Source organism: Emydura macquarii, unplaced genomic scaffold (assembly GCF_026122565.2).
Source record: "Emydura macquarii macquarii isolate MOO-44397 ecotype Brisbane River unplaced genomic scaffold, CSIRO-AGI_Emac_v2 contig_1253, whole genome shotgun sequence".
Taxonomy (NCBI): Eukaryota; Metazoa; Chordata; order Testudines; family Chelidae; genus Emydura; species Emydura macquarii.
Window position 1 is genome coordinate 18,554,429 of NW_027131390.1, and position 22,347 is coordinate 18,576,775.

Genomic DNA, 22,347 nt, shown 5'->3' on the forward strand with positions numbered 1-22,347 from the left:
GACTTCTATATGATTATATTAAATTACTTGATAAACATTAATTAATTGATCCTCAACATGAGGTAGGGAAGTAGTATTATCCCCATTTTACACATTAAGAAACGACATTATGCAGAGGCAGTGTCATGACTAAGATCACAGAGGAAGTATAAAGCAGGAATAGAACCAAGATCTCCCAGTCTCATGTCTTCATCAGTCCTTCTTCCCATTTTTGACTAAGGAAGGCACAGGAGTTGCAGAAATGTCATCAGAACTCAAACCATGGTAATTAACCAGGTACTTGGAGATCACACTGCAATAAACTCTTCAAGTTTGCTTTGCATGCATGACACACTTACACAGGAGACTATACAATGGTCTCAACAGTGAATAGGTTATACTCAACAGATAATAGGTTTCAGTCTGTGAGTGTAGGGGAGTGGTAAAGGATGGTGGTGGTTGTAGGGGTGGGAGTTTAAATATACTGGGCCAAATCCTGTGATTAATCCCAGCAAAGTCAATGGAGGAGATGCTGTGGACAATGGTACTCTTTGAATAAAGGCAGCAAGGGTTGTCTTGGTATATGAGCGTTTGCTTAGCCTTGTATTATCATCAGAAATATGGAAGGGTTTTTAAAAATAATCCTGTCCATCTGTTACGTTTGTGTTAGATCCTGGCAGTACCTCTGCAAACCCAAATAGTGTTTGAGGGAGAACAAGTTAAATAGCATCATTTAAGGGGAAGTGCTGACTTACCTAAGATGTCGCATTAATTAAGAGTTGGTTATAAAAGTGCAGAGCCCAGTGGTACCATTGTGATGAGATGCTCCCAGCATCTCCAACTAGACTATAAAAAAATATTTTCTATGCTGAATCTTGGCAAGCAAGGGCTCAGCCTGGGAAAAGATGCTGGCTCCTTATTCAATTTTCTAAAGTATAAATAAATTCAGACTTCAGTTTATTATTAACAGTGTTGATTAGATCTTTTGAGGACAAAAGTCTTTCTCTAACCTATGATGTTATCTGTCCAAGGCTGACCATGGGTCTCAGATCATCTCATCAGCTTCTTTGCTGACAGTGGTGTTCTTTAAAATATGAACCCAGACTACTGGCATGTTAGCTTTTTCAGTGTCTTCAAAATGTTTCTCATTTTGGTTTTGCTCTTTGACCTGTTTGTTTAGGTACGTTGTGCTGTATCCCCCATGTGTTCGCAAGTTAGACTTCTGTACCTACATTGGAAACTCACCAAGTAGTTGGAGTATCTGCTGCATAATATGTAGTGTAATGTGGGTAATTTGTGCATCCTGCACATGCGTGTGCACACACACCCCATGTATGCACCAGATAGCCTGGAAACAACTCCCCAAGTTGATGTGTTTGCAGTCCAGTGTTTTAGTTACTGCTCCAGCTGCTCACGGAGTTTCCAGGGTATCTGCTGGTTTATGTTATAATGGAGATGTTCAGATGTCAAAAACTTTCTCCTTTTAAGCAGATAGGGTGCTTTCTTTCCATGCTACATTGAACTTTCCAAAGGTTTCTCTCTTCACCTTCCCAGTTTGAAATAGCCTGTATCTCTTTTTAAGTGGTACAAAAAAGCAACCTCCAAGCCTCCATGGAAGTGGGCTAATTTCATTTATTTATTTATTTATTTATTTATTTATATTCCTATAACCTCAAAACATTTTTTATTTTAAAATTTGTATTCCACAAGCAGTATACCATAATGTGTCTCCACTATGTTAAACCCACAAGTCCCACTTCTACCAGGATGCCAACAGGTAATTGCCTATTGATAATGTTTAGTTAGGCAGTAGGTAGAGATTATGGATATTGATTTATTTTGTTTTTATTTGCTTATTTATATCTTTTAGCTAATATATTTAAGAGACCCAAAGCCATCTAACTGTGCACATGTCCAGTCTATGAAACCACATGTTCCTGGCAGTGTTACCCTCCCCCTCCTTCCCACATTTCCTCAGATTGTGTGTTACAGCGTCTGCTGCATGTTGTCATAAATTAAAATCTGTACAGCAGGGATTGTCTCTTACTGTGTGTTTATACAGCACGAGCACAACAGAACCCTGATCCTGTTTCGTGTCTGTGGGTGCTACTGTATCACAATCATAAGGGGGAGTGAGGAAGAGATGGGCAAGAAATTAAATGGCTGAAGGTATTTAACTGAGAGGACAGTGTAGGGAGAAAGGCCTCCTACATTTTAATCCCAACTCTGACATTGACTTGCTGTGTGGCTTTAGGTAAATCAGCCCTGACTCAGTTTCCCTGTTTGTAATATGGGGTTAATTATATGTACCTGTATACCTTGGAGGAATGTTGTGGGGATCTGTTACTTTAACCTTGTACAGTACTTTGAAGTGCCAGGTATTATTAATGTTTTAAAATAGCTAATCCAGCAACTGCCTTCAGATAGATTCCTTAAGGATTTTACTGAAGTATTGAGCAGGGAGGAGAATGGTGCAAAACTGTTAGATCACATGACCCCGCCTTAGCCATGGTCTCACCTGTCACAGTGACTTCAGTCGAACTATTCACATGCTTAGTTATATGTATTCTTGAATGCTTTGCTGTAGTGGGGCCTTAATATGTGCTTGCGTATGATATAATTCACCATGCAAATCCGGTTCTCTTATCCATTATCATCAATCATCTAATTTTGAAAAATGCAAGTTTAACACACATTAATAGATGTTTAAAATACTTTTTAGCCCATCAATCACTAAATCCTCCTCTCTAGTATCAAAATTGGTTCTGGTTCTGGAATGGCATTAAGTGATAGACAGCAAAATTCAATATACTTTTATCATTTCTCCAGTTGCCTGTTCAGTATAAGGGGATCAAATGGAACTTTATTTTCAGCACAAACAATAAACGTAAAGCCATCACTGCTCAAAGCATTTCCTCTGGAATTTAGCATGGATTGACAATGGCTTCTATAGTTCATTTACTTTTCTGAACATTTTGAGTGCTCACAAAGATTTCAAGAAAGGTAGAAGTGCTATACACTTACGTTTTTACTAAAAATAAAAAATAAAACTTCAATATGGAGTTTTCTGGGAAAGAATTTTACTTCTCTGAATGCATAATGTGAAATCTGGACACTGTGATAACTAGGATGTGCCAAAGGCAGTCAAACCAGAGTTCTTTTTTATCACAATACTCTTTGATTAAGATCATTATAGCAACTAGTAGCAACACTACGGTTAAGATTGAGTTGGCATTTCTATCTCATTGGGCTGCAACTCAGTGTTCAAGCTGTCAGCCCAGATGCAATTTTTAAAAAAAAAATTAATACAAAAATGGTTTCAATCCATCGTGCTATTTTAGAGTTGAATATTTTTAAAAGGTAGATTTTTAATCTCTTCTAGATTTATTTTGTTGTTGTTGTCTGAATGGTAAACTGCTAGATGTTAAAAACTTGAAATACATTCCTGAACAATTTTCTTTAAATAAGGTACAGTAAACCAATTTTTAAAATAAATTATTATTATTTTATTAGTTGTAGCATGAAAAAATTATACAGGCAGAAAAAAAGGATTTGGTCCTTTTGTACAAAATGGAGAGTGTGTATTTTTTTTAAATGTACAAAATCTAATTTGAAATGTTATCACAAAAGTTTTTTTTGTTTTGACTGTCAGTAAAAACACGGTGAATTAAATGCATTGTTCTGCCATTTTAGGTCCCCACACATAATGACAGCATGCTAAGGAATGAAATTAGAAAGTGAAACGGAGAGGCTGAGTTTCACTGAGCTGAGTGAAATATAAAAAAGTAAACAAACTGTATAAATGTTGAAAAGTAAATAACACTATTGTCAACTCCCAGATAATTAAAAAAAAATCATGAAATTGACTTTAAAGTCATGATTTTTTTTTTAAAGTACATTTTGGATAGTTTTTTATTTGCCTTCTGCTTTTTGAGCCTTTAGGTTACACTTGGGTCATGTGTTCATGCTTTTCTCTGCAATCGCAAGGGCTAGAAATGTAATTTTGTTTTAAATGAAAGATGAGATGCTCAGGTAACCTCTTGACTCTGAGACTTTAAATGTGAAGTCTTTAAATGTGGAGACTTTAAATATGAAACTCACGATAAAATCAAGAGAGCTAGTAATAATAAAAGTAGATATTTAAAATCTTTCACTTCTATAGTGTTACATTAACAGAGGTGAAAAAACTGAAGTATTTTGTGAGTTACAAGTTGACAGCTTCCCTTTAAATCCTAGCATAAATTCAGCAGTACTTCACCTCTCTCACACCTAATCATATCTAAAGAGTGAGAATAAGGAGGTCATTTTTTCCCCAAACTACACAAAGAACACATAAGAAGGACATAGTAATGAAATATTAGCAAATCAATATAATGGGGAGCAACACCTTAGGTAGAAGAGAAATCAACTCTGATAGCACAGCAGTAGCAGTGACCCTAATGCCACTGAGCCAGTTCAGCCCAATGATCCAGTCACTATAGAGAGGAAATACTGCTTACTGAAAGAAAAAGGAAAAAAGCCTTTCAATACACTGGACTTAATCTTTGGAGAGGCACCATGTGTTACACTTGTGTTCAGTACTGTATGGTTCGATACCAGGGCTTGGCTACGCAGGGAGACATAGGAAAGTTCATCCAAATTAACTAAAGGTGTGAATTAAAAGTGGACTACTTAGAGTCCATTAAACTCCCGTGTGGACAGTCTCATTCAGAATTAAAGTGACCTTAATTTGAGTTAGTTTTAAATTATACCAAAAAAGCTATACCAGCAAACATTTGTAGGGTAGACAAGACCGAAGATTTTGATCCATTGTAGCTAGCCTCAGTATCCTCCACAGCAAAATGGGGATAGCATGCCTCCAAAGGCATTTTATGGGGAATAATTAGTTAAAGCCCAATTCGTTCCTCAGTTCTGCATGAGGAAGGGACACTCTGATCTCCTTTGGCCCATGAGAAAGGGCAGGGGGCAGTTGTCTCCATGACATATTCCACTTCTTTCTGGACTCCTACAGAGTGCTGTCTGTGCGGTGTGGAATGCACGTAGGAGGGCAGGATAGATGCACAACCCTTTCCCTACAAACCATTGAGAATCTGCAACAGGTAATGCAGTCTGAGGCTGTATCACTCTTTATCTGGAGCCCCCTCCATGCTGGGAAAGCCTCCTTAAAGGGGAGTTTGCAGAGGAAGCTACTTTCTAAGTTTCCTGGCAGCATGGTTCCCCTGAAACGCACTGCCAAGGTGCTGGAGAGGGATAGCAGAAGCATAGGGCCTCCACGCCCATTCCAATATTCCTCTGGCAGATCCCCAGCTTCTTTGGCAAGCTGACAGCCCCCTCTCTCCCCAACAGAAGAATGTGAGGAAACTCAGTGTGAGGGGAGCCTCAAAAACTTTTCCTCCCCTAGACTCTCCAGCTATGGTTTTACCCTGTGAGGTATACAGTATTTTTCAGCCAGGCCTTTTCCAGATGCAGTTTACACCTTCATTTTAAATATATGATGGCCACAGATGTACACCCTGACTCTCTGATTTGTGCATTTGATCAGGTAGCTTGAAGCAAAAGCCCAAAAGTCGGTACCCACTATTCAAATGTGGTCGCAAAATTGTGCGTGCCACAAAAACTCACTTTTCTGAAACTATTACCCCAGTGCTTTGGAAATGTAAAACATTCTGTAAGTGCTAAGCATTATAATTACTGAATCGGTGAGCAGCCATCTAGAATCTCATAACACATAATGGTACAAAATAGCCAGGCGCAACTGGCCAAGATGAAGATTCCAGAACAAGAAACCTTAACTCAGCATTTCCTTGCTTTTCTCAGTTTCTATCTCAGCGCTAATGTTATTTTAATATAGTTACATGGCTTGATTTACCATGATTAGCATAGCAATTTGCAACACATTCTTCAAAATTGCCAATCAATTTGAGCTCAAAATAGATGAAAGCCCCACATAATCGGCTGCTACCATCCAAAAAAAACAGTTCTGAAAATCTGAAAGAAGGCTTGAGTTGTTTGTACAGTATTTTGTATATTGCAACGGCTACCATAATATCCTCAAGATCTCTACCTCACAGGCCTTTTAATTGAGTATAGGTGAATAAAAATGTAAGCCTAAAAAAGGTAGTATGAAAAGATCAAGGTATTGTATGGATTTTGTTAAATCCCTTGAAGTACCTTGATTCTGGGTGAGTGACTGGGTGAATGCTGCCTCTGAAAGCTTGCAAAAACTCACCTAGTGGGAAAGTTTAATTAAAAATATAGCTTTGTGAACTTTCCATCCCTGCCTCTTCACAAAGTTATTGCTGGCAGAGTCTTCATTCGGCTGTCTTTCTTTCACACATCTCTTTTCCCAGCAGCAGCAGTAGATATTAAAGGGGAGCTTCTTGGGCCATGACTATCTTAATGGGGACTATAACAGCATAGATATGGTAGTATAACGATGCCGACATAACTCCATAGGGTAGACTTAGCCTACATCGATTGGTTTTTTGCCATCACTGTAAAAATACCACTTACCCAAGTGATGGTAGCTAGATCGATAGAAGCATGCTTCCAACAACCTAGCTGTGTCTATATCATGGGTTAGGTCAGCATAGATACGGTACTCAGGGTTGTGGATTTTTGACACCCATGGGTACCGTACCTATGTTGACCTACATTTTAAGCATAGAATTTATTGGGTTGTCTACACGGGTACATCCATGAAAGTTAATCTGCAGTAACTTCCATTCCAAAGTGAATTAAGATAAACTGAATTAAAGCCACTTTATTTGCGAATAACAGTGTCCACACAAGGATTTAATGTGGTTTAAGTAATCCACTTCAAATTCACACCTTTAGATAATTCAGATTAATTTTCCTCGATCTCTCCATGTAGAATTATAGATTCCAAGGCCAGAAGAGGCCATTGTGATCATCTGGTCTGACCTCCTGCATAACACAGGCCATAAAACTTCCAAAATAATTCCTAGAGCATATCTTTTAGAGAAACATCAAATCTTGATTTTAAAATCGCCAGTGATGGAGAATCCACCACAACGATTGGTAAATTGTTCCAATGGTTAATTATCATTACTGTTAAAAAATTTACACCTTGCTACCAATTTGAATTTATCTAGCTTCAACTTCCAGCCATTGGATCATGTTATACCTTTCTCTGCTAGACTGGAGCCCACTATCAAATATCTGTTCCCCATATAAGTACTTATAGACTGTAATCAAGTCATTCCTTAACCTTCTCTTTGTTAAACCAGAGATTGAGCTCCTTGAATCAGTCATTATAAGGCATCTTTTCTAATCTTTTAATCATTCTTGTGGCTCTTCTCTAAATACTCTACAATTTCTCAACATCCTACTTGAACTTGTGGACACCAGAAATTGGACACAGTATTCCAGCAGCAGTCTCATCAGGGCCAAATACAGAGTTAAAATAATCTCTCGACTCCTACTTGAGTTTCCCTTGTTTACTCATCCAAGGATCAACCTTTTGGCCCCCGCCCTGGGAGCTCATATTCTTTCGTTATGTCTTAAAGATGTGCATGAGCCATATAAAAACATCTAGTTTGAGTTTAGAAGCTGGATTTTTTGTCCAGATTCGGCCATTTGCATCAGCGGGGATTACTCTGTCTATGAGTTACTCAGTTATGCACCACAGTACAGCTGCACTGCACAGCCATTTCTCAGGTGAGATTTCATCATGAGACGAGAGTTTAAAGGCCTGATTCTCCCTTACCTTGCACCTTGTATTGTCATTTACACACATCCACAGTTGCCTTGTTACCTGAGTGAGTGGAGAATTTTCATTTGGTGGCACATTTGTAAATGACAGCATAAAGTGCAGGATGATAGAGGCCCCCAATGCTTTCCTCCATCCATCAAAAGGTTTTCTTGAAACTAGTGACAGGCAGCCAACCTCCCATTAATTTAACAGAGGGTCCCACAAAAATATTCCTGTGATAAAATTCCCTCTACATAATGGCGTGATCTACATATGACTATTGAGGATAAATTAATTAAGGTTGGTACAGTGGAAATGAAAACTGTTAGGTAATGTCGTGTACTGCTGCTGTTATAAAATGTTTGCTGCATATTTGTAGCAGTTGTCTGAGTCCCTGCACTTATGGAGTTATCCTGGATATCCTCCCATTCAGAGCCTTCATCTAGGAGTCACATTCCTTCTTCCATAATGCCCATTTTTACAGAGCAATAAAGGATGGGAAGAGGGGGGTTTGGGTAAGCAGCAGTTTGACTGGGGCTCCAGTGTGCTCTTTGCTGGAGGATTACTAATGCTCAGTCACCAAGTGGAATTGGCTTTATTGGTCTGCGTGTCATGATTGCTTTGTCTTTGAAGCACAGGCACATTTTCCTTGCACACATTCGGTCTGCTTTGTCAGAATCTACAAGATATTCTAGCAGATTCAGTTTTATTGCAAATGATGAGTTAGGGGATCTGCGTGTAACCTTGAATTCACAATTAGTTTAACATTTAATAGGTTGCTTTCGGTTTGTGTTTGATGCTATCTCTACAGAATTCTTTGTGATCTGAGGCTCAGAACTTCCTCCAGCAGTACGGGGGATTAAAACCATTTTTAAAAGCATCTTTCAACTTTTTAAAAAAATTATTTATATGTTTACAATCCCTATGTTTGTATCAGTGCTGCTGACTTACCTAGAATACTGTTATAAACACAATGCAAAGTCTCCTTGAGAATACTTCTTTGCCATCCTTAGGTAAAGCTCAGCAGAGACAGATCAGTTAGTTTTCAGCCAGCATGCAAAAGCTTGCTTTGAGTACAGCCAAATACTTAGATGAGGGAAATGACTTGCAAGTGTAGCTAGCAGTGGAGATGTAAGGCATATACAGTACTTGCTTCATCTCTGTTACACCATTTCTTGCTCTGCATCAATATTGTGTGCACGGATCCAGATTTTTATTTTTTATTTTGCTGCGGAATGATTCTTCGGCTGCCATAAGTGAATAAATATGTGATGCATTAACTAATGTCAGGCACAGAACATTTATCAGTTTATCTTTGCTGTGGCCTGTAGTATTTTTTCTCTGTACTCTAAGCACTGTTAGTGCTGCAGGCAGAACCAGAGTCCTTCTAATGAAACAATTACAGCAGTGCTACTCAATATGCAAAGACTAACACTTCCAGCAAAAGCTGATAAATGCCTTTGGTTATGATTCTCCCTTCTCCCCACCCCAACTTGTTGCTTTATGTAGGCAGATGGTGAAATGTATTGACTTCCTCTTAGTTTGAAAAAGTTTAATCAAACAAAAAAATAATTGATGCTGAATGATAGTCAGTAAAGAAGGAAATGGTTATAGGACCAGCAAAGTGTCAGTGTGAACTAGCTGTGTGTGTGAATCCACGCAAGGTACTGATGATATAATTACAAGGGGACTATGCTAAGGATGTTTGCCAGATCATTAGAGAACCTCCTACTCACAACCACACAAAAAGGAAGGTGCTTTGCTAGCCAGGCATAGGCATGGACATTAGACAACTAATAGGCCTCTCCTAGGCTCAGAGATTGACAGTGAGCTGCGTGCCTGTGGTTTATGGAAGATAACAAGTTTAGTGCATCAGACGTCTTCTCTTTTGTTACTTAAATTGAAGGAGTCTAGACCCCAGAAAAGGGCACTCCTACAGAAAACATAGCCGTGACGGTCACTTGCTTTCTTGCTGTGAGGAGATGAATGTTTTTTTGATTGGCTGCAGATGGTTAGGATAGACATATAAATGTATATGCTTTCCTACACACTGTAACATGCACAGTGATATTGGAAATTAGCTATCGTGGGAGACTGGAAAAGGTGGTCTGGAAATCAGTGTGGTCTAGTGGGCTTCTGGGTTCTACTCCCAGATCCTCTGCTCTTCTGCTGCATGTTCTTGGGCAAGTCATGTCACCTCTTTGTGCCTCAGTTTCCCATCTGTAAAATGGGCCTGCTACTGTTTTCAGGCTCCACAGGGGTATTTTAAGGCTCAGTTCATTAACGTGGGGGAAGATTTGAGATTCTCAGATCCTAGTATTATGGGGTGGGGATTCAGCAGTGGGTATGACCAATATTCAGTGACATTCCTATGATTATGAATGAAAGAAGGCTGATGATGAGGCACTCAGATGCACAAAAAGAAATCACACATTGTTTAAAGATAGAGCAATACCAGAGCATTTGGATTACACATCTGAGACCCATGGGTGAAAAATTCAACACGTGGAAAAATGTTTCAGCCGTGGGGTGACATGTTCACATCTTCTTTCCGCGATATCCAAGACGTAACTAAACATTGCTTCCCAGCTAGTTGGAGCAGCTGCCCAAATTCGTTCCTCCTTCCCCCTTAAATATTTGCACTCCACCTGGATAAGATGGAAAGTAGGACTGATATTTTACAGGCTACAATCTCCCCAACATAGTATTTTGCCTTAAGAAACAGACTTTAAAATCTGGCTGAACCAAAATTATTTCAAAGAGAAAATTAAGTGACAAGTCTTTATATCTAATTATGATACCTTCATCTAGTTGGGTGAATCACCGAGGCATATAAATTTGTGAATAGTGGTGTTTGGGAATTTTAAAAAATGAACCATTTCTCAAAAGGAGATGTCCACTGCTTTATTAAGAATGGAATAATGCAAGAGAGGTTGAGTGTGTGAAAAACAGCCCTGTAAGAAGACATGTTGGTTTACAAATGCAGGGAACCTACTAAACAAATCTGCCTGCACATGTGTTTTAAAGACCATTAAAATTCCCTACAAAAACTATGTTAAGATATCATTACGGTTGCATGGGTAAGCTCTCAAAAGTCAGGAAATACTAAAGTTAAAGTACATGCACAACTTTATCTCTGTGCCTTATGTGTCTGTATTACAGTAAGGCAGCGTTAGAGACAATAGGCGGACTGTGTGCCAAATCCGGACCATCAGATGCTTTTTAATGGACCCTGAAATCTTTTTATTTTCTTCTTATTGTTATTATTTTTATTATTCTCTCTGGAGTCTGGACCTTGACTTATACTTTGACCAAGAAATCTGGACCTTTACAAAAAATAATTGACTACCCCTGCAATAAGGACTTGGCTACATGAACATTTAGGCATCTGGCAAGTTGGGTTGTGAATCTAGCACTCATTAGGTTGCTGTGGATTAACTGTTCATGTGGATCCTGTCGATGCGCATTAACCGTTCATTAGTTTGTTTTGATCTAGTCCAGTTTCAAGCTAATTCAGGATAGATTCACACCCCAGCTTGCTATGAACTAAATGTTCATGAAGACAAGCCCTGTGTTTTTAATTACACAATCACATACTATTTCTCAAATAAAGCAACATTTTTCTGCGTCGTTACATAAAAATGTGTGGTATCTGATCTTTATTGACTTAGTTTTTATAAAATATGATAAATTCTCTTCTCTTTAAGGCATGTATTTTAATCATTTTGTTAGCACCCATAAATTTACCTTCCACACCTGATTAAAAAGGAATTTTCAATCAGCCACATAGCCTTCTTTAGATTCAGTTCAGGGGATAAGACTGTGAAGCTGCCTTATCTGTAAATTCTGTTGGCCCTGCTATGTCATCTAATTGAAACTATTACTCTGTGTTGAAAGTATGCATAATCTGATGGCTATTGTATACTTTTCCTATACAAGATTCCTGTGGATTCTGTTTGTCTGGCATGCATACTGCTGCAAGATGCTCCATGTGTGCCTAAGATTGTAGGAAAAGTGTAGAATATTGTATTATTTGAGAAATGCTATATTATCATGTAACTAAAATTGTATCAAATTATCTGAGTCCCAGGTATAGCAACTTTACACGCAAACAGCTCCCCTGCTTTATAGGATTGCCTTCATGCTCCAGAATCACTACAACTCAAAGTTGTGTTTCAGGTAGCCAAAGGGTGGCCCATGGTGTTCTATGATGCAGCCTGTGGTTGCACTAAGCTTTAACACAGACATGCAGCCCATGGAGATTACTGTTCCTATTATACAATGTTCATCTTGATCTGAACGGCCAGGCTAAGTTGGATGCTGCATCCTGTATTTTCTGCAGTCTGGATCATCTTATTAAAGGTGAGGGTGGGTGCAATCTATTCAATTGTATTGGTCCTCTGGTTCCTGGTAAGTTGCTGGAAAAAAATTGGGTGCCTCTGTTATAAATAAAGCCAACACCACTGGTAAAATAAAACAAGCAGAAGAAGTACTTCCAGGGCATTGATTTTTCGCTCTTCCATCCTCCAGTTGGAATGGATTTCTTTTATGCTAGGCATTTTAAGGGACCGTGGAATGGAACAAGTCACAGACTGAGGTCTCCTGTCTGTTGACAAATGAAAATATTAAATATAGTTCCACACACGATACCAATTTATTATAAAAATCAAGGATCAAGTAGAATATTTGAAATAGTTGAAGGGGGATTATGGCAGCCTTAGAAATTAGAAGGAAGATGAGGTCATTCAGTGTCTGTGTCTGGGTATAGTGGTTCTTTGGAGTACAAAAAGAGTACTTTGGAGTTCAGGGCTGGTAGCTGATTGCCCCAAGATGTTCTCTAAAGAGAAAACTCAGTAGCCTTGTATCTTCCATGGGAACATCTACAGATCCAGCAAGGAGTATAAAATTGGATTTGCTTGGCAGGTGGCTCTTGCTACCCTTTTTGCTAATCTAGCAGGGGGTATAAAATATGCTGACCTTGATTAGGAAGGGAAATGGGAGGTCAGAAAAATGTACAAGAGGGACTCCAGCCCTCATAGCTGGGAAGGAAATGTATCTATATTTTGGACTGCTTTGTTTCTTTTTTCTTTGTACACTTGCTACAGTTTGATGCCTGCAGAGGAAGCACCTGCCCTAGAGCCCAGGTTAGCGAGGGCTTTGTAATTCATGTTTTTTTATTCTGTGAAAGGCCTAATGAATACAGCACTCCAAGAAGGAGGAAGACTTTGTTATTAATGAGAACACAGAGTGTGCAGTGTCTGTTTTTCTGTGGGGAAACCTAGGCTCTGTTATTCTACAGTGCATAACTATCTTAGAGACATTTACTTGATGTGTTTTTTAAAGTATATGTTTTCATTCAAAAGTATCCTAATTCTTTCAAGACCTGTTAGATACATCGGAGGCTTTGACCAATCATTCATTTCTCTGGAGTTTTTCTTTTTCAGACCTAACTGAACATACAAACCTCACTCCAACACTTGCACTTATTTACAACTCCACTGCAGAAAATCTGATCTTCCATGGTGGTAGGTTTTTTTTCTCCCTCTCTCCATAAAAAAGATTTCCCTCAATTCTGGCTACCATGTCTCTCGCAACCCTCGCCATCCACAACAAACACAAGCAATGGACACTTCAATAGGTATTTGAAAATTAGAATTGCTGTGTTGGGTCTCATCTGTGGGCTACTGACCCTCCGTGTTCCAGCCTTAACTATTAAACAGCTTTTGCCACCGCATCATCTACCTACCTAATGTTAACCTGTGTGTGTGTATATAGGTAAATGTGTATCTGATCTCTCTTTATAACCGTGAATTGATATCTATAGGTTAGTTTCCATTTTTCAGGCAGCTCATACTCACAGTAGAATATTTATTTTACAGGATGGATTTTTCCATGCTTGGATGTGTATTTGGCCTCAGAGGATAATGCTGGCATGTGGGAAAGTTGAGCCAGGAGAGCTGTATCTAGCTGTGGAAATATATATAATATATATTTCAGCAGCCAGACATTAGATGACATGGCTATCACCGTTTATTGGGGTTTTTTATCTTCATCCACTGTACGCATTTGCAAGACATCCCTGAGAACAACACTGTTGTGCCTGAAAATACTGTGAGGCAGATCACCCCTCCTTCCATTGCAAAACATGTTGGAGGGGTGTCAGAGGTGGGGGGATGGGGAGGAACTCTCCAAAGATCCCATTGCACAATTTGTCCCCAGTCAGTTATTTGAGGGAGCAGTTTTTGCCCTTGGTGGAACAAGCCACAGGGTCCACCGGTGAACCTGGAGAATCCCCAGAGGTCTACAAGAGATCAGGGCTATCTGTGCAGAGGCCCTGTGCCTCTGAACCAGCTCTAGCACCTGGCAGCTTCCTGTCCAATCATCAGCCAAGGACTCCCGGCAGAGTTGGGGTTCCCACAGATCATACAAGGTCAGGCTATCGGATATGTTCTGGTAAATCATTCTGGGGCCAGGAGGTGGGTGGGAAAGAGATGTTTCCTTTGCCTCGCCTTGGCATGCCCGTTCCTGTCACTAGTCTGCCCACCTCCCCCATCAGGAACCTGGAGCCTTGGAGCAAAGAAGTGGTTGACCCTCCCAGTCTGAGGGGGAGGGGGATATCTTCCGGCAGTAGGTCCTCTCCTTGTATGAGGACTCTCACGCTCCGCACTTGGAAAAACAAGTGCATCATTGAATCTAGTAGAGGAGAAGCAAAATAAACTGTAGCATCTTCATAGGGAATTAAGCAAGTGGATGAGTTTTGCTCTCACATGTGTAAATCAGTGGCATTTTAGTTGAAGTCAATGGAATTTCACCAGTGTAAAACTGAAATCAGTGGGAGCAGAATCAGGCTTCATGAGTATAGTAACTGATAACACAGCTACCTTTTTAAAGCACTTTAGGCTTTTAGACTGCCTGGTTGGAAACAAATGTAGAAAGTAGTCCAGATATTTTAATTTTGTAATTCGGGGTTTTTTCTTCCTCTGCCCTAAGTTTGATTTCAGCCCCTGCAAAATAAATAAATGTAGATTTTAGCCATGCTTTCTGTTACGTCTATAGGAAAAGGAACAGCTGCTTTCGTCAAAGAAAACTGATCAAAGGATTTTTCTACACAATAAGATTCTATATACATTGCGATATGATTATTGCCTACAGGATAGAGAGAGGCTGCGTGAGATGGAAATACTATTTAGAGAACATTCTTTGAGACACAGAAACACAGTTCCTGTCCAATAGAATTTGATCTTCGGAATCTTGCTTTCTTGTATATCCACATCTGTCTTTGGAGTCAGCTACCTTGACTCCAGGAATACTAGTTTTGCATAAGACTTCTTGAGCATCCCCTTGGTTTAAAAAATACATTTGGATGATTTGATGATCTGATTTGGAGAACAACTGATGGGAAGTTTAAATAGGAGGATCCATTTCAGATGTGGCATTGTTATTTTGCCAGTCTTCTGCACTCTCAATTCAATGGCCAGCAGCTTTCATTCAGCTCAATAGCAGAGCCATTGGGAAGATGTAGAACAAAACTTCAGGAAAAAAATGTGTGGGAATGTTTTCTTAAAAATTCTTATGGTCATCCATGCACTCACCTAAATGAAATCCCAGTGGTGCAGTGGGTATCTTTTTAAAAAGGCCATGGATCATTCCGTCCAAGATTGCTAGTGTTTTGTGTCCGGATCACTGTTTTCTTTCTGGAGAAGTGTGGTGTGCACTGTGAATGACAAATTTACTCGGACAGGGGTGAAGGGTAGCTGTCAGGGAGCTGGCTTCAGCTTCTCTATCTTGCGCTGATTGGCCCCTGAGTAAGTTAAAGAATCACCACTACATACCAAAGAGATGATGGCAGATTCAAGTAAATAAGGGCATTTATTACAGTATGCAGTATTCCAAATACATGAACTGAATGTGAGATCATCCACCCACACATACATTTTTGTGGTGCTTTGAAAGGGCAAGCAAGACGTTCAAATATGTGAGGTGTGGCTAGCCAAATGTGGAATCATCCAACTATACTCACCTGTGGTTATTTGAAATGAATGATCATTGCACGTTTATCTTCCACTTGGAAAACCAGAAGAGATGGACAGGATGGATTTGTTTAAGGTCAATCCATGATGTGTTTAAGCTCCTTACCAAATTGCAGTACTCCTCCTACCAAAGATTCCTCACACATCAAGCAGCCCATTCAAAGAAGTCAGGCTGGCTCACTGACTGCTTTAGACTGTGTATCTCCTGAACGCATGTTTAACAGGCAGGCGACATTATTAAGTAGACTGTTACTGGAAAATGTAGAGCATCTGTCATACTTAAAAATTAATCTCCCTAAAGTCACATGCAAATACTCTAAATGATACATAGTTGATAGTCGGAAAATTTTACTAAAAATATGGGGAGTCTCTTTGATTAAAATATGTCAGTGCTTGTTCTGTTGGGCTCTGTAGCCCACTGAATGAAACACATTGGCAGCCGTAGCAGTTGACTGAGGTGTTGGGAATGTCGTTGGCGTCCTTAAGAGTAGACTCTCATTTTAACCATGTCATGCTCTTTGGGGAGCCACTGAAATTTGGATTTGCATTGCACTGAAGTAAAATTCTTGGTTGTAGTAAAAAAATTCCTCCGAAAATGCAGATACATTGTGTTACTGATGCTAGTTATTTTTGGGGGAAGAAAATGGAGAGGTATCTTTTTAACTCCATTGAAATATATTGAACTGGGGGAGCTTTTGGAGTAGAAGAGTGAAAATATGTTAGCTACCTTGCTATAATAAATAGAGTTTGTCTTCCTAAACAGGGTCAGTAGGTGTGTGTGATGTTTTCTTTTATTCACAGTTCTGTGAGCTTATTTCAGGAATTTTAATGACTGTAATTATGTTTTTGGAAATGTACAGGTTGCAGATGCAGTGGGGCCTGGAATGAACAATAAGAGGTTAAATTGATGGATGACCAACAAGATAAGGATTGTGCCTCAGAAGACCATGAAACCATCCTGATTAATGGGGTGAAAGAAAATGGTAAGGAAACATAATTGCAGCACACGAAGCAACAACGATAACAGCAAGCCAACTATTTTCCTAGTTCATGTATTAAATTTCTGAGTTTTGCAGATTTCTTCAAAATGTAGAGCAGTGGGGCAGATGGATATTTTGTGCAAATATGTTGCTGCAGCTATGAATCTTCAGTTTTTAAACCCTAAGCAACAACTGCTGCTTTTTTCCCCACACATATGTGCATGCCTACACACACAACAGAATTTTGTTTTTTTTTTTTTTTTTTTTTTTTTTTTTAATAGCACATACTGTTGTGACCATTTTGTCAGCTTGGCCCCTCCAACTTGCTGTCCCAAGTTCATATTTGAATTATAGGCACCTCTTCTGTGCATAAACACGTGCTACTGGTGAAGTCATAATCCTGAGAACTGCTGAGTAATTTCAGCTCCCATTGAAAGCAGTGGAAAATAACTTGCATCTTTCAGGAACACGTCCAAAGTTTCTTGTATGTAGGTTTGTCTTCGGTCACTTTCAGCTGTTTCATACTTACTTTCAAAAGCAATAACTAATTAAGAATATTCTTTGGCACTATGCTTGTCTGGAAACCTGATTAAAATAAAAATTCCTCTGAGCATTTTCTGAAGTCATTTAGCCTTCAGGTTGCTAGCACTGAGACAAAAAATAGCATTTTCATTCTTCACAGCATCTCTAAAATTTATTTAAACATACATAGTTAATTGAGTGTTTCTGTTTAAAATTTTTATTAGCTTTTTAATCCTTCTGACTGTTGATATTTGACCCTTTTGGATCTTTGAGGGCCCAATCCTGTAAGTCATTGTACGCTCAATGTGACTTAGTAATTGGTATAGCATAAGTCTTTGGGGCAAATTCTGTTCTCATTCACACAGCTGTAAATCCAGAGTAACTCCAGATGTATAGGTGAACAGCACTGGTGTTGCCTGTGCCCCTAGAAGATAGATTGGTGAGAGATGAAACACATTTGTGATTTCCAGCCTGACAGAATTCAGAATATATCTGTCAGTTTCAGCTGATCTTATTTTTTATCAGATACATGAAAACAGTCTGTAAAGTAATAGTGGGTGACAGTTGCTAGAGCTACAAAAAGATTTTCTGGCCATTATGCCTGTGCCTAATCTACTGCTACCAAACAGAATCAATGGTTACCTTGTCAATAGAAACTGATGTGATTTGTAGAATCTGATACTGCTTCCCTGAAATACAGTTAAACAGAAATAGGAAAATGTCTTAATCAAATACTGAAGTACAGTAATGAATTTTCTAAAGGTTTTGGCCCAGATCTTCCAATGCTGCACAGTCACTTGACACTGAACAAAAAGCCGGTTCTGTCCTGACGGCAGTGAGGATCACTGTAGTGTAGGAGGACTGTGGCTTAGAATCAGCACATCAGTTCTTATGCCAGCATCTCCCTTCTGAAGGAACTCAAATGTGAAACTGCAGAACTACTAAGTGTGATATGTAACCGATCGCTTAAATCAGCTTTTGTAGAGGTAACTGGAGGGTAGCTAATGTGACGTCAATTTTTTTTAAAAGCTCCGGAGGCAATCCTGGCAATTACAAGCTGGGAAGCCTAACTTCAGTACCAGGCAAATCGGTTGAAACTGTAGTAAAGAACAGAATTATCAGACTCCTAGATGAACACAATATGGTGGGGAAGAGACAACACGGCTTTTGTAAAGGGAAATCATACTTCACTAATCTATTAGAATTATTTGAGAGGGTCAACAAGCATGTGGACAAGGGTGATCCAGTAGATATAGTATACTTGGAATTCCAGAAAGCTTTTGACAGTGTACCTCACCAAAGGCTCATGAGCAATGTAAGCAGTCTTGGGATAAGAGAGAAGGTCAGCTCCTGGATCCGTAATTGGTTAAAAACCAGGAAATCGAGGGTAAGACTAAATGGTCAGTTTTCAGAACGCCGAGAGGTAAATGGTGGTGTCTCCCAGGAGTTTGTGCTGGGACTAGTGCTGTCAACATACTCATAAATGATCTGGAAAAAAGGGGTGAACAATGAGGTGGCAAAACTTGCAGATGATACAAAACTACTCAAGATAGTTAAGTCCAAATCTTACTGTGAAGTTACAAAGGGACCTCACTAAAGCGGGTGAGTGGGCAACAAAATGGCAGATGAAATTCAGTGTTGATAAATGCAAAGGAATGCACACTGGAAAACATAATCCCAGCTACACATACAAAATGATGGATCTAAATTAGCTGTTACCATTCAAGAAAGAGATCTTGGAGTCGCTGTGGATAGCTGTCTGAAAACATCTGCTCAATTTATAGCAGCAGTCAAAAAAGCTAATAGAATGTTAGGAAGCATTAGGAAAGGGATAGATATTAAGACAGAAAATATCATAATGCCACTATATAAATCCATGGTACGTCCCCACTTTGTATACTGCATGTAGTTGTGGTCACACCTCTCAGAAAAGATGTATTAGAATTGGAAAAGGTACAAAGAAGGACAATAAAAATGATTAGTGGTACGGAACACTTTCTATCTGATGAGAGATTAGAAAGACTGGGGCTTTTCATCTTGGAAAAGAGAAGACTAAGGGGGATATGATAGACTTCTATAAAATCATGAATGCTGTGGAGAAAGCGGATTAAAAGGTATTATTTACCCCTTCATATAACACACGAACCAGGAGTCACCTAATGAAATTAATAGGCAGCAGGTTTATAACAAACCTAAGGAATTACTTCTTCACACAATTCATAGTCAACCTGTGGAACTCATTGCCAGGGGCTGTTGTGAAGGCCATAAGTATAACTGGATTCAAAAAAGAATTAGATCAGTTCATGGTCCATCAATAGCTATTAGCTAAGAGGTTCAGGGATGCAAACCCATGCTCGGGGTGTTCCTAGCTTCTGATTGCCAGAAGCTGAGAGTGAATGATGGTTGCCCTGTTCTGTTCATTCCCTCTGAAGCACCTGGCATTGGCCACTTGGAAAATAGGATATTGGTCTAGATAGACATTGGTCTGACCCAGTATGGCCGTTCTTATGTTCTGATGTTCTTTGGGGTGGTAGCCAGGACTTCTCTACATCCTGCCAATCCCTGGCTGCTTTACTGACCCCTTGAAGACAGTAGCTTTTAGGTAGCTCTAACTTACAGATAGGGATTGGCCTGGCATGAAGCAGGCTCAGAACTTGGGGAGTACAAAGGAGGCTTCTTCTGTACCCCTCCATTTCCGCAGCTGTACGGCACGCTCCTTGGCTGTAGACAAGTATTTGGGCTGCTGTGTTTTCACCCAGCTTTTGAGTTACTTTGAGAGTTACCATGAAATACTGAAATAATGTTAAAATTGTGGCGCACACTGTGACAAAAGCCAGAAAATCCATAGTTAAGTCTGAAATGCTCTTCTTGGCTCTCAGCCACTCTGTTTTTTTTGAAGCCATCACAGTCCATTGGGTAAATACACTTTTTAATTGAATATGATCTTGACTTTAGCACCATATAGTCCCTGGAAAAATCCATTTTTCAGGATTTGCACCTCACAGGACTCCAGCTCATTTTTACAGGTGTAGAGCTAAAAAATGGAAATTGTATAGCTGATAGTGAATGCTTTAAGACTGAGTTCCTGTTGTTTTTTTAACTTCCCCTTTTCACATGACTGTAATTTTCACAGACATATTCCTTTTGGCCTCAATTTCCCGTGCTTACTGTCAGCTCAAAGTTGATTTATTTTTTTAAGTTGGAGCTGAATTTGTTCATTTGTTTTGAAATTAAGGGAGCTGGACCAAAAAATGTTTTCCCATATATTCCAGTTGAAATGTTTGCACACTCATATCTCAAAAATGGCTGAAGTGAGAAACTCAGCTGTTTTTTAGTCCTCTCTGAGGAAGGAAAAGCAACCCACGTTTCAGGGAGATCAGTTCAGTAGCTTTAAAGCTATGCATGTTTAAAGGTGGAGCGTAATGTGCCTGGTGTGTTTGAAACATTTTCATTTCCATTTTCACAGTGCCCTGAAGGTAGCATTATTTGGAATGCTGGGTGCATGCCAAATCACTTCAGCTTAAGGTTTTAAAGCTAAAGGTGGCTCAACCCTTAAGACTGCCAATAGTGTGGAGCTGCCTTAAGCTCTATGAGCTGGATTCTGATCTCATACCAGTTTCACACTGAGTTTCACAGCAGCAGCTGTGCCAGTGTAGCACATCAGTGTAGACACTCACCAGAGCAATGGGGGAGGGTTTCTTCCATTGCTGTTGTTAATCCGCCACCCTGAGAAGCAGTAGCTAGGTTAAGAGAAGAATTTTTCTGTTGCCCTTGCACTGTCTACACCGGAGGTTAGGACAGCATAGCTACATCTCTCAGGGTGGAGGTGGATTTTTCACATCCCTCAGAGACATAGCTATGCCCATGTAAGTTTTCAGTGTAGACCGGCTGTGAGCCCCATCCTGAAGTTGTTGGCTCAGGAACGCTCCTAAGGTCACTACTGCAGGTTGTTGGTGAAAATATTAGCCACAAGCCACTGTTTTGTCTAGACGTTTTTGTATATCAATAGATCCATAGAATTGGGAGATCCCAATACTGGCCATACTTCCTCCTCAAGGCACCTTGGTGTAGGCCAGTGCTAGGTTGATGGAAGTATTCTTCCGTTGACCTAGCTACTGCCTCTTGGGGAGGTAGATTACCTATGCCGATGGGAGAACCCCTCCCCTGGGCATAGGTAGTATCTACACTGAAGTGCTACTCTGTGGATGTGTACATAAACACATATTAGGGGCTAGATCCTCAGCCAGTGTAAGTTGACATAAATACATTAAATTAGTTTTTTTTCATCCGTTTCAGTTTAAAATAAATACTCTTGATAAAGGTGACTATAGTAGATTGCATGGATACCAAATATTTCTGTATGCATTAGTCCTTTTGAAGTGTCCTTTTCCTGGCACTTTGAACTATTTCCGCTAGACTCATACATTTTTTTTATAGATGCTTTGTCTTTTATGCCTTTTTGTATTTGGTGCTTCAGTACGGGTCAGATTCTGCCACTCTCATTAGTATTGAGTAGACCCTTATGCCTTGAGTAGTCCATTTGATTTCAGTAGACCTAACTGAAGATGACTCAACAGGAGTATCAGACTCAACAAGGATATCAGAATCTGTCTCCACATTAATAGAAGAGACCATTTATTTATATATATATATATATATATTTTTTATTTTATTTATATATATTTTTTAAATTGTATTTATATATATTTATATTCTATAATATATGTATAACTACAATAATATATATCATTTTTCTTCTTACTCAGATATCAGTGCATGTTTCTTGGATGCAGAATAAATAAATATATTAAATTCTCTCTAGATGTCAAAGGTCACACCAGCTACTCATCCACCAGTTGAATTAAAATATATTTATAACTTTTTTTTTCTTTGAAGGGACACTGTCAGGTTAAAAATCTTATTTACAAATAATTCCTAACCTATGTCACTATAAAAGCATTTTATTGATTACAAAAATTGAAAGAATTTTAAAAATCTAATTTACCTTTAACTCTTTATGCCATTTGTTTTACTGTTTGCATTTCTCTCGGCTTTAACAATGCCAATTTTAAATCAGTGTAACTTTCTAACTCTTGAGCACTAACATTATGCAGATATGTTT

At 39.2% G+C, this 22,347-nt stretch overlaps 1 protein-coding gene across 1 annotated transcript in view; it reads left to right on the forward strand.

Moving 5' to 3' along the window:
• NEXMIF (neurite extension and migration factor) overlaps positions 1 to 22,347 on the forward strand; it is a 51,406-nt gene that overhangs the window by 22,650 nt on the left and 6,409 nt on the right. The window contains 1 exon segment of the mRNA XM_067549719.1: positions 16,584 to 16,706. Within this exon segment, the coding sequence (XP_067405820.1) occupies positions 16,631 to 16,706 (76 nt within the window). The 5' untranslated portion in view covers positions 16,584 to 16,630.